Source organism: Glycine soja, chromosome 16 (genome assembly GCF_004193775.1).
Source record: "Glycine soja cultivar W05 chromosome 16, ASM419377v2, whole genome shotgun sequence".
NCBI lineage: Eukaryota > Viridiplantae > Streptophyta > Magnoliopsida > Fabales > Fabaceae > Glycine > Glycine soja.
Window position 1 is genome coordinate 28,304,361 of NC_041017.1, and position 14,142 is coordinate 28,318,502.

At 30.7% G+C, this 14,142-nt stretch overlaps 1 protein-coding gene across 1 annotated transcript; it reads right to left on the bottom strand.

Moving 5' to 3' along the window:
* Window positions 1–8,847: 8,847 nt before the first annotated feature.
* Window positions 8,848–11,549, bottom strand: LOC114390424 (naringenin,2-oxoglutarate 3-dioxygenase-like). Its single transcript, XM_028351164.1, has 3 exons — window positions 11,086–11,549; window positions 10,518–10,946; window positions 8,848–9,387 (listed from the first exon to the last, which is right to left on the bottom strand). Exons 1-3 carry the CDS (start codon window positions 11,452–11,454, stop codon window positions 9,067–9,069), a joined length of 1,119 nt encoding a protein of 372 aa, XP_028206965.1. The 5' UTR covers window positions 11,455–11,549; the 3' UTR covers window positions 8,848–9,066.
* Between the last annotated feature and the right edge of the window lie 2,593 nt (window positions 11,550–14,142).

Here is a 14,142-nt window from a genome sequence, read left to right on the forward strand (position 1 = left end):
CAGGTTTATCTCTGTTGGTCAACCTTCTGTTTTTCCTCATGACCTCAATTGCACGATTATTTAGCAGTATAGTTTAACATAACTGATAAGTAATTAAATCTTTCAAATATATATAGTACCATTGATTAGTATTTAATTCATAAGCGTGTATATAAAAGTAAATTATGTTTTGGTAATCTATATGCATTAATTGAATTAGCGTGCAATTGTACTAATCAATACTAAATACAAAACTTGTTCATAAAGAAAACTTCTTTTAATTATTAAGTAAATTAGATTAAGACATTCATCCGGTTTATAATTATTATAAACAGAATTAACTATATTATTTATAATTATTATTAAGAATGTTATTTTATTTGGTCTCCACATTTATTATTTAGATATTTTTGTCTCTTAACTAATTCTATGAATTACCCCCATCACATTCAATTTTAACTTTTCACATCAATCATACTTCTATTTATTCTCTATATTTCTGTCTTATTTTATTTTAAAAATATAGTTACTTTCTGTATAGAAGAAATTGTTTTGTTAATGTTGTTATTTGAATTTTGACTCTAATGTGTAAACAAATAAAAATATCATTTGAGAATAGTTGAAAAAATAAATTAAATTAGTTGAAAAAATAAAAATAAAAATTAATTATCATTAATTAAAGATAATCACTTCACATATACACATTATAGTTATTTATTAAAGATCATAATTTTATATTAATACCACTACTACTAGATAAAATATTTTTCACGTCCATTTTATTTTATAATATATTTTAGAATGATTCAAAAATGGTCTTTAAAGTCGTTATCGTCAAAAGTCATGATTTTTAAATCATTTTAAATTCATTCTTTCTATATCGGGTTATTCACAAAACCGTCTCAAAATTTACTTTTTTCAAAAAAATTATTAGAAAATTAATATTTTTAAAACGATTTTTCCTTTTTAACAAAACTGTCTTAAAAAAAACATTTTTTTCACCATACCGCTCCCTCTCAACCCGGTTTGCACTGAAAGGTTCAATCCAACTGTACCTTAAGGATCTTAATAATAGCATTAATGAAATTAGCAATTCAAATCATAAATCCTTAGTTTATTTACAAGTTCTTTTTCCCATAGTATTGTCAGTAAGCATTGGTTTTGAAAGCTGATTATATATAAAATCCTTGTATACATTAATTTCTCCACATAATACATAGATCTCATTCAACATAATTCAATGTGAAAAATAGAGAACCTTGTACATAAGATCTAGAATGATGACCAATTAATTACCTGTAAGCAAAAAGTGAAAAAAAGGAAACCATTTTTATAAATATAAGGATTGCAGTCTGGTGGCATTAAACAATGAGCAACATCGACCGCCATAAAATAAAGAGTGCTCGAGTTTCACTTGCAAGAATTCACTCTCCCAGTTGGGTTTGGAAGTAAGGAGGCCCAATGGAGATAAGAGGTTATTTACATATAAACCATTTTTAACAGGTTCTTTCTATTATTCTTGGTCTTCCTCTACCTGATTCATCTGAATATGCATAAAATTAAACCCTGACCTAAAAAAGATAGATTATTATGTATCGATTGAATCAATGATTATTCATGATTCTATAATTGAATCAATTACATATTGGATTCAAGCTAAAGGAATGTTATGGTAAAACTTCGTTTGAAACGATGTGATAAAAAACAACGTGCAACTTGAAAGACATGATTAGATTAGCTGTGGATTCTTACATCCGCCATTTTTTCTAATATATAGAAATAAACATGCTCTTGACTCCACATCGTTTGTTTTGTTCCACTAGAACTTATTGTTTTGGAGACGGGAAAGCAGTCGATGATGTAAGTTGATGATGTAAATATTACTAAATAGTTTCAAGCGCGTAAACACATTTGGAAGGATCTCTATGGAAGCTACATTATTTATATAGGAAGAGAGGGAATTATCATACCTGGAATGAATTACCAAGTGACTTGTATCTGTCAGTCCTACTTATTCCACCTCCTCTGGTGTGGTTCCTTGGGAAGCCCAACAATGTTTCTACTTCATCAGGCTCGAATGGAGCAACCTTATTCCTTCCCACCCAAACCAAATTCCATTTCCTACACCGATGAAGAACATACTTCTATACACTTTCTGGTGGATCTTCATCATAGATTTCTACAACTTTCCTAATTCTTTGGATTAGTTTTGCACTGCCAATACATGTTTGCAAACAATTAAGCTTGGTCCTAGTATCCCATGAGGGCCACCACTTCTTTGTTAAGGGAAAAACCTCATGTATTGTGCGCGGTGGAAGTGGTAGAAGTGAGAACCTATTTTGGATGGGGGAGATTATGAATATATCCCTTTTTTCCTGGCTGCAGCACAGAAAAACTTCGAATCTACAAACCAGGGTTCAACATCATACAAGAATCTTGAAATTGTTTTCCAAACACCTTTAGCATAGTCATTGTATTGTAACATTAAGAAAAAACATTAAAATAATAGATAAATGAAAGGGGGGAGGGGGAACAACAAATGGATTATACTAGATAATTTGAAGGAAAAATTTACAGAAAATTAAATGCAATAAATTTCTATTTTATTCATCCAAAGATTACCAATATGGTTACATTGCTACCTTTTTTTCAGGAGGCAGAAGAGCATCTTCAGCCTTTGCCATTTGAGCAACACCTATAAAATCTACCAATTCTTCAAGTGAGGCGTTTGGTCCTGCAGTGTTTCATTAGAACAATGAGCCAAGAAAATAGAGTAAAAAGCTCATAAACAACACTATGTAAACTTGTGAACACAAACAAACAAGAGGCCGTGTGAGGTTATTATAGGAGTTGACCATGCTAATTTGATTAAAATGATATTAGGAAAAGCACCACAATTTAGGACCTATTAATTTATTATACAAGCTTGACAAATGTGTTAAACAATGTCATTCTTTAGAGATAATTATATAATACATGATCTGATCTATAGCCATTATATCTGCATGTAACCCTGATTATAGTGTTAGCAATTAAATCATTATTCGCTAGAAGTAATTACAGTATATTCATAAGGTGATTGTGTATTAGAAGTTTTTCATCATCTATTATCCACAATAATGGTGGTTCCAAACTGAAATGAATTTGTCTCTTCTCTGGACATTATTGAAGCAGGTAATCTTCACTTCAGGCAAGGGAAAAAACTAATAGGCATATATGTTTTGTCCATTATCTTGAGTATACAATAGTATAACATGCAAATTCATATGCATTCAGCAGGTAGGAATCAACCGAGACATTCAAAAAGTTAGTACTGTGGCAGAGTTGAATCATGTGGTAGTAGTATGCATGATGTTAATGGATCATAAAAAAAATTGACTAACGAGTGAGGTTTAATTCAATTAGTTGAGTGCGTGCTTAAGTTAGTAATCTAGTTCGATTCTTAGTGATAAAAAAATTGAGCAGCTAATTGATCAGATTGTTAAATTAAATTGCCTAGAGAAAAGGGTACCACAGTCGCATTTATACTCTCTTGTGCCACAGATTTTGGAGTGGGCTTTCCAATCTTATTGAACCACATAGCATTTGGAGCACTTGTCACACTTCCATTTCTTCTCTACGTGTTTCTTGAAGAAGTGTTTCTTGATTCCAGTGAGGTCCCCAAGTGCCCTTGAAGGGTCATGGTGATCGCATGTTGCCTCTGGGCACACATACACTTTCTTTCTCATGTCTTTGCTGCTCTTTTTCTTTAGCTTCCATGACAAATTGTGCCCTCTTCTGTGAAGCTGCAAATTCTGGCCTCTTTGGAACCCTTTCTGGCAAATCTCTAAAAAGAACCTGTTTGTTGCCAAAAGGGTCTGCGGCACTTCTACCTCAGGGTCTGAAGTACATACCAAATTAAACTAGCAATTAATTAGTGAATAAAATTAAGACTGACACAGTTATGAGGTTCGAATCTATAACATCATGCATACTACTACAACATGATTCAATTCTAAAAATCAATTGAAGATAATGAATCATAGTATCATACAACAATCAACAATAATAAAATAAATTTCTATCATTTTTGTAAAAATAACGAGCTAACAACTCAAGCCATACATATGAATGGATCATACAAAACACAGCTAATCTTTCTACAGCAATTAAAGCCTCCACCTGCTTGTATCCCATTTTCACCAAAGACTGTAAGGTATCATCATTCTCAGACACAGTTTTAGAAATTTCCTACAAAAAATATCAAATAACATAAGCAAGTTGTTTCTTATAATACATAGGAATTGAAGTCCTTTTGTTCCGCACCTCGCTCCAGAAGGTATTATGTAGCAGGACTATCCTTGTTAATGTTTCCAACAGGAGAAATGTGATCGGTTGTTATACTAACACCAAAATTCAGTAGACAATAGGCATCTTTCACACCGTGAGCTCCAGGAGGATCCATGATCATGCCCTTGAAGTATGGAGGTTCATGAATATATGTTGACTTGGGGTCCCATGAGTACACGGTCTGAGCAAGTACTTGTAGTCGGTTCCACATAGTGTTACCTTTGGTAATAGCTTCATATGTACTTCAGAACATGTCAAGCAACACACTGGATTGGACAACCTATGAATCAAGTAAACCTAAGTTAATCTTGTTGTACACACGGTCAAATTTGTAGAGTAATTTCACATATGTAACATTCCAATTTTCGTAAACTAGATTAAAAAGGATTGTTATTTATAAATAAATAGAGTTTTAAAAAAAATGATGAGATTTTGTAAATAAATAAATAAGGAGATATAATTGTTAATTAAAATAATGATTTGAGAGAAAATAAAAAGGGTATTTTATTTATTTGTTTGATAGAGAATAAAATAAAGTTTGCTTTTATAAAATAATAAATAAATAAATAGAGTAAACCTAGCTATAAATAGCGTTAGGTCAGTTTTCACACTGACGGTGCCTCTTTTTTTCCTCATTTTCGTTTTTCTCCTTCTCCTTTCAAGCCCCTTTCTTTTTCTCGCAGCCCACCAAACCTGTCTCAGAAAAACGACGATCTCGGACTCGTTCACCGATGGATCGTTGTGAAATTTTAGTACCATGTTCGCAACCCGATTTCGAGCATTCTCATGGTTGGGAATTTTGATATCATGTCTGAGCTGAGAGAAATACCCCTCGCATTGTAGCCTTTCCTTTCCCGCAGAAACTCAGAGCTGTCTTGGTAAAACTACGATCCTGGTTTTGTTAACCGTTGGATTGTTGTGAATTTTGGATATGTTGTTTGAAATTAAATTTCGCACGCTTTGACCGTTGGGATTTGCGAGATAATTTTCTTGGAGGGAGAAAAAGGAATCGCATGAAGATAGTCCAAATGGAGGCTTTAATCACTTCTCCGTTTCTCTGACGTTTGGTACTCTACCGGAGCAGTCGGAGAAAAAACTGGAGAAATTTTAGGGAACCGCTAGAGATGACGCTATCGCTATGGGAAGACACGTGAATCCCCTTAGAGGTAAGGGATGAGTTTATCGCAATTGGGGGGTTAGAATGAACATGTGTAGGGATCCTTAGAGAACTAAATTTGGGTTTATTTTTGGATGTTTATTGAATTATAATTTTTCTTTATGATTATGAATACAATATTATTGTGTCCTATGTACCAATTGACGTCCTGATGAGAATTGATTGATAAACTTGAGTGCTCTTGATGTCTTTGTGTTAACCCATGATTTTAATTAATTGATTTTGATACAATTGTGAGAAACTAAATAATACTGATTTTCATTAATAATAATAACATAAAAAAATAATACAAATTAATAAATATAAATTAATAAAAATAAATTAATAAATATATTACTGATTTTCATCCCACAAAAGAAATATCGACAAAGTTGTCACAATGTAATATAGAGAGAAAGAAATTTGGAGAGATGCAGAAACAATGTACCAGAAAGTTTGTGTGGATGGAAGGGGGATGGGGGGTTTATATAGGCATGTATTGTGCAGTAGTAATGACACAATATGTTATACCTAGGGTATTTGAGCAAAGGGTTGCTCCAATTGACATGACACAATACCTTTCCAGCTGGTCAACACTGCACACGCTGTCAAAAGCCTGTCCAAAAGTGGTTGCGCCACTTACATTAGAACAACCCATTGCGCAATTCTGTTGGTGCAACAACTCAATGCCACGTGTCAGCTCCCTGTTGTATTGTGCCCCTGCCTTTAGCACAATGCAAATAAAAACAGACCCCCTCGAAAAAATGTTTGAAAATAGACCCCTATTGGTAAATTGTTTGCACAAGGAGCCTAAACTGGTACTTTTGCCCAGATTCAAGTGCGGCAGAATAGTAACGATAAAAAGATGAAGAAATTCAAGAAAACATCAAATCAAGCTCGACAAACGAATGTTGGTTTTGGTCTTTTCATACGTGTCAATTCAAATATAGCTTCTTGTCCTTTCTCTTCTAGGATTTGAGAGCTGCATTGCATTAATTAGAGCTTTCCTGATAAATCTCTAACAAGATCTTAGACTTTTTTTTAATCTTATATTATCACGTAGGATTGAAGATTTTTGTCATTTTTTTCTTTTCTTTATCGGTAGATTTCATCTTTAAATCTTAAATAATTTATTAAATTAAATATTTATTAAAAAAATAAATAATTTTTTCTCCTCTTCCTTTCCTTTCATGTTGCATCTTCTTTTCTTTTTCCTCTTCCCTCTCTTCTCATTTGCTTCTTTCTTCTTCCTTCACTGTGGCCTCCTTTCCCACCACTATGGCCTGTTTCTTCTTCCTTCCCCTTAGCCACGACATTGACCTCCTTCCCCCTCCCTCTTCACCACGACCTCCTGCCCCTACACTAGTATGTGTATTTTGTTTTTATGTTTTGTTGTTACTGGTTTCTTCTTCTTCATCATTTCATATCCTCTACTGTTAGTCTCTCTTGCATGTTTTGATGTTGCTGTTAGGGAGAGAGTAAAAAAAAATTGTTTTTTTAAAGATTATGCGGATCTTAAGGGTTCTTGTGTAAGAATTCATTCTCCATGCTCAAGATTTGTCCAACTTCTTTATTGGGAGATATAGTGAAGATCAAATCTTATGTTTAAAATCCTTGTTCAAGATCTGACATTAAAGTTGTTCTTAAAACACGATGGGAGAGCTAGGTATAGTGAACAGTTAAGATTAGACTAATATAGACATGTATAATTTCCCTTATATATTTTTCTAAGAATTACATATTTTTTAAATTAACATTTTCATTAGTAATAAAATTCATAGTGCATTTTTACACTAAAAATGAATTGGTCTCTCTCTTTCCATTAAAAATAATTATCGTCCTAAATCATTTTACACAAATAATAATAATAAATAAATAAAAAATAATAATTTTATAAAATTAATATTATACAATCATTAATTCATTTATAAATTTAATAGTTTATCATTATAAGAGATATCAATAAAAAATAATAATTAATATTCTATTAAAAAACTAAAATAATAATAATTTTAAAATAATTTATACAATAATTATAATGTTACGGAATAACTACATCATAAGTTTACTGGCGAGTTTGAAAAACTAGTAATTGGCATCTGCCAGAATAATCAAATATCAAATAAAACTGTTTTAAAGATCATGGTACTGTATTTTTTTTTTAAAAAAAAAAGCATGGTAGTAATTTACCAAAGGGTGAATGTCTCCATGCAGATGATAATATTTTCTTTTCGTTATATTTCTTGTTTAAGTGTGAGACTATTTCTAGTTACAATAATATTGATTCCCTGACTGAACTGTAGTGATATCCAAGACCTTTTAAGCCATGACCTAATAGGCATAGAAATTATTTTAAGTAAAATAAGTAAACATTTAACTCAAAGTTAATATTAACTTGAAATCAGTACATTTAAAAACAATATAAAAATTATTTTAAGGACATTATAGGAGTTTAATACTTAATTTTAAAAAAATTCTCTCTCCACTTTTTATGACAATTTTTGTTGGGATATGATAATTGGTTGTTACCCGACCGCGATAAGAGAAATTAGTGTAAAAAATAAATCTGAAATGAGAAAAAATGAGTAATATTAAGTTGTGATAAGAGAAAAAAATGATTTATTTTTCAATAAATATTAATTAATTAAAATACTCTTATAATAAATAAACAAAAACAAAAGACATGAGTGATATTTTTGTTTAAATATTTTGGTGTTGGGTGTGAATGCACTCCCATATATATATATATATATATATATATATCAGCAATGCTCACGAAATGCAACTAGCTAGGAAGAAACACACAAAAGCATTTTTAAAAATAAATATTAATTAAAAGTCTAAAAAATATATCAAATATCTTCTAACAGAATACACTGCTTCGTGTGCGTATTTGACAAAATATAGTTTTCGTACCAAATATCATTTTCCTATATATATATATATATATATATGTATATATATATATATAGAGAGAGAGAGAGAGGCATAGAAATTATTTTAAGTACATTTAAGTCAAATTTAATGTTAACTTGGAATTAGTACATTTAAAAATAATATTAAAATCATAAAATATAACTTACAGAATAGTAGGTAAAGTAGTTCGTATACACAAACATTAATAATGATATTTTCAGACTATATATATATATATATATATATATATATATATGAGACACATAGATTTCAATAAATAATAATGGTCTGGTTTGTTTGGGAGGAAGAAAAGAGAATGAATAGGTGAAAAAAGAAGAAGGGAAATAGGTAAAATAAAAATTGAAAATAGATGCTAAAGAAAATTTAACTAACAATGTCGTTTATCACAAAAGTTAGGTGCAAATATAAGAAATCGTATTTTTTGAAATCCTTTAAACGTAAGCACTTTTGACCGTAATGGTAGGACCATGCATGCAGCCAATAAGCCAGTCCCACTTATTTTCATTTATATGTATATAGAGGCAAATATAAGGTATACATAGATCAGGTTGAATCCTAAGACATAGGCATGAACACAACACATGATATCCCCACAGAGTAAGATTATTATTAATTCGTGGCCCTTCAAAAATACTAAAAACACCAAGGGAGCAATACTGATATTATTAAGCAAGAATCTCCTTCAAAGGCTTGGCCTCAACTTTTGCCTTCTCAAGTTCTTGGAAATGCTTTTCATTCTCAAAGTCCTTTTTCTTAGCCAGCTTCTTCATCCCAGCAATCTCAAGGTCCTTGCTCATCTTCCTCCTGTACATTTCAGCAAAAGTGATTGGTTCCTCCATCACAGGCTTCTCTCCCTCTCTAACCTTGAGAGGGTACACAGTTGCATTTAGTGCAGGGTTTTGAAACGTGGCTATGGACAAACGGCTATGGTTTGAGTTCACCACCGCTTGGTGATCAGCACTCTTGAACCTTCCATTGCTCAGATACTGCATGCATGCACCCACACCCAAAATTTGAATAAATTATTATGGAAAACAAAGTACACGGTCAAAAGCCCTTGCTTGATAAAAATAAAATAAAATTAATCAATCACTAATTAAGCTAGTCTTTCTAAAAGCTTCTTGAACTTCCTTCACATCTCAATATTTTTATTTTAATTAACTAATAAAAGCATATCATTAGCTGATACTACATAGTTACTATTTGTTTTCTTCTTAAATAGTTTGTAATAAAAATATGTAAATGAAATTAATATAAAAATAATGTAAGGATTTTGATTAAGCTGTTCACATGCATATATAATAAAATGACTCCCGGTTAAATTTATAAATACTGATAACTTTAATCTTTAATTCAAATTAAAAATATTGAAATATAACTATATTAAGAAAAATCATCTAATTTTAGCACAGTTTTTGTGCATTCTAATTTATCACTTTAAACATATATCTTATATCTAGTTACTCTTTTAAAAAAAATTAACGACTAAATTAATTCCTTAATTATAAATTTTAAAAATTATTGTTATATACATCAACACTTAAAAATTCAATTTAATATTATAAAATAAGATTTTTAAAACCAAAGATCATGAATAATCTAATATATATATATATATATATATATATATATATATATAAAAGAGAATTTGATCCTATAATATAATATCACCTGTTAATTTCATATTTATTATATATTTCTTTGAAAAGTATTAAATAATATTATTTAATTCAATTATTAATTCAATTTAATATTATTTTATTATGTAAATAGATTCTATTTGAGACTTAAATATATTTTTATTCTTTGTAATTTTTTTTATTTTTTATTCCTATAATACATAATATATTTTTTTACTGTTTAAAACGTATCTTACATGTTTTAAAGACGAATAACAGTATAATCCTATGATTAAATGAAAGAGAGAAAGAGAGAAGTAATTGACAACGTGTTGATTTAATGTGAAAACGCATTGATTTTAGCCAGTTGGTTTTCGTTGTCAATAATAGTCATTAATCTTGTATAATTTACACCCTTTGGCTATCTAAATTACTTCTAGTTTTGGATAACTATTTTGGGAACCAAAGCCCATATAATCATTGCATAGTATACTCACATGACAATGGTCTCCAAGATTGACAACGAAGGCACCCTCCACAGGCTGAACGGTGATCCACGTTTTCCCATTGTCCCTGGTGGCTTGGAGTCCACCCACTTGGTCCTGAAGCAGCAATGTGATGGTGCCAGGATCAGTGTGGCGCTTGAGGCCAAGAGTGAGGTCAGGTTGTGGGCACTTAGGGTAGTAATTCACCACAATCTTCTGGTCCATGTCAACACATGCTTTGGTTAAAGCCTCTTTCTCCAACCCCATTGCCTCTGACAACACCTCCAAGAGATTGCAAGCTAGAGCCATTAGCTTCTCGCTGTATGATTCGGTCACTGATCTCCACCCTTTTGGAGTGTCTGGCCACCTTGTATAGTCTCTCTCTCTCATTGGGTAGGAAAAGTATATCACTATCTCTCTCCAGTCCTGCACGGACTCACCCTGTCATGTCCCACAAATCATCCACGGAGTTAATTACTTGAATGATAAATCCAAATCGATTCAACATAAAAATTGAAAACTGCTCAAAAATATGTGAAATTTTGCAAAGAAAAATAAACATGTGATGAAAAATATTTACTCGGAGATGACTAGAGACGTTGAATCCTCCCCTTTTGCCACCGGACATATCAAAGCGAACCTTTTCGTCCAGTGGCAAGATAAAGAACTCTTTGGCAAGACGGGTCATCTCGGCCATGAGTTGTTGATCCACACCGTGATCAACAACTTGGAAGATACCCCAATTCTTGCAAGCCTCCACAATCTTCTTGCAAATCTCTTCTCTACGACCACCCACCTCGTGGATTCCGGCCAGAGAAATCACCGGGACCTCATTGCTGAATTCATTGTACGCAACCTTTGGACGCTCGTCTTCATCCCGAACGAAGCTCAATTCCAGGGTCTTCTCCTGAGCCAGGTAAGCCAGATCAGTCTTGGCCGTTGGTGCCATTCTTGTCTTTGGGTTAACTTGCTTACGGTGTGGGGATTGAGGAGAATGTGCGTGTGTGTAGTGGAATTAAACAGTAGCATGCAATGTTTGATTTTTTGAAGTTTGAAGGATGGTAAGAGAATGCAAGATTGGTTGGTGTTTTATAGCGTGGCATGGAGGGTAGGAGCTCCTACTTACTAACCACGTGTTCCCAAGCATTCCTCTCAACTCTACATACATGTTCCTTTCACGTTGGTACCTAACTTTATTCAATTCGTCTCTTTTTTTTTCTCCCTACAAGTCATTAAATAAACAAAATTATGTTTTATATTTTATGATATTAATTATTTATATTGTTTTTTTAGAATTTAACTAAATTGCACTAAAAGTGTAATCAAATTTACTTCTCGAAACAATCGTGGAATATTAAATAATGAATTATCACAATACGATTATTAACTTTCATAATAATGTATTTTAAAAACTATGAAGCCGTTTATTTAAGCCTTTTCACCACACAATTACTTCTTCATAAAAGATAATCACTTTTTTTAATTTTTTTATGTACTTGTTACGGCTTCTTAACATAACAAGAATCAAAGTTATCAACCTTCTGAGTTTACGCTGAGAATTTTATAAACTCGACTCGTGACTTAACTCGTAAATTTGTTAGAGTTTACTTCATATAATAATAATAATAAAATATTTATAAATAACATATTAATTAAACATTTCAACGATATAATAAAACATAATAAAACAAAATAATAAATCATAAAGTTCAGAATATTTAATTAAACAAGTCTAGTAATAATGTATCACTACTAGATAATAATTTGTAGAGGTTATAGTAGTGGTAGATCATTCTCATCGAGGATTTGATGTTATTAGAGAACAAATGTTTGATATTATTAAAGGTAAAATTTTGTATTTGAGAATAACACACTAAATGAAAAGTATGTTGAATGTTATACAAAGAGAAAACAATAAAAAAATGACTTATATTTTGGTCTAATTTTTTTGACTTGCTAACTCGTTGACTCGTTGATAAACTCGAGAGTCTATCGAGTTTACTTAGAGTTTATAGAGTTTGCCTAGAGTCTACTAAAAAAATTATTAACTCGTTGACTTAATGATAAACTCGAGAGTCTATCGAGTTTACTTAGAGTTTATAGAGTTTGCCTAGAGTCTACTAAAAAAAGAGTTAACTTGGAGAAGACAAGTAGACTCATAAACTCGTAAGAGTTAGTGAGTTAATCCAAGAGTTTGATAACCATGACAAGAATCACAATTAATTATTATTTTTTTGAAATGATTTTTCTTATTGTAAACAAACATGAATTCACTTCTTTTTTTTTTAAATAAAAACTTCTGAAAAGTAGTCACTAAATTATTTTATACCAAAATCACTTTTTTTTAATCTTGAACAAATTGCTCTGTATCTAAATTGATATCCAAATAGTTAAAGGAATGTGTCATAGTTAAAATCGATATCATTTTTGAATGTCAATTTTTTTAAAAAAATATTATTTTTTATCTAGAAATTTAAAAGCTCAAGATATAATATTAAATTTTACTATATTGCAATATTTAATTATGTTGCATATTTACTATTAAATTGAAGAGAAAGAAATAATAATAATAAAATACAGAATATTAGCAATAAAATATAATAATAATAAGTAATACTAATTTTATATTCATTTTAGCTTTGAGAATTAATTATTTGTCTGAATATAACTATATATATCCCAACAATGTTAATAATCTAGTTGCAAAGACCGTGGACGCCCAACTGTACGGTTGCGTAACACAAAAATATGCAGTCCAGTAGTTTAGTTTTAAGATCTATTCTTTTATGTTGTTAAATCACCAGCGTGCTCTACAATTTGCATGTTTTCTTGTTCGAAACTTTCTACCATGTTAGATTTTTCTTATTTTACTCCACTCCATACAAAAATCTTCATCTTTAGTCGGCTAAATATGACGTACATAGCAAATGCTATCTCCGGTACGTAGAACTTGTGCATGCCCACTCCTACGGGAGAACAAGGATTTGTTTGGTTTAAAAGAATAAAAGTGATATGAAAGTGAATTGAAGTAAAAATAGATGAAATATTTAAATTAAATTAGAATATAAAGGTGTGAGACTCACAACAATTTTTAAATTTTTTTTTATCTCAAATACATCCAAATATAATTAAACCAAACAATACCAAAGCAAACTATTATAAGTCGATTTATAAGTTTGACAAATTTAAGTTGAAAAAATTGGACTATAGGTAGGCCAAGAACCTACTGGTTAGTTTCACTTTCACAATTTCACTAGAAAGGTGAATGATGATAAAGAAAATTTCTTATTATTTTGTTATAATTATCTTCAATGATTTTCATATAAACAACTAAATTTATGTCAAATCAATCTTAATCAATTTAATTAATTTTTTCGTCAACGAGAAATGATAATAATAAGTTTTTTTACTCATAAATATTTTATCTCTCTTCAATGTTTAATACAAAGTTATGCAACTCATAAACAATTGTTGTTTATCCAAACAATTCTTTTTAATTTTAAACAACTCAAAATTACATACCAGGCATCAAAATATTTTTTATAATTGGTCTATGTGTACACGTTTATATTTATTTTGAAAACATTTTCTCTCATCTCGATTATAAAAAAAAATTATTTCATACTCTCTCTTTACA

Bases quoted from the DNA above. Each gene is read 5' to 3' on its own strand.
- LOC114390424 (XM_028351164.1), bottom strand. From the start codon at position 11,454: ATGGCACCAACGGCCAAGACTGATCTGGCTTACCTGGCTCAGGAGAAG. The intron at 10,947-11,085 runs GTAAATATTTTT...GGGACATGACAG, and splicing joins ACGTCTCTAGTCATCTCCGA to GGTGAGTCCGTGCAGGACTG. The intron at 9,388-10,517 runs GTGAGTATACTA...GCATGCATGCAG, and splicing joins ATCTTGGAGACCATTGTCAT to TATCTGAGCAATGGAAGGTT.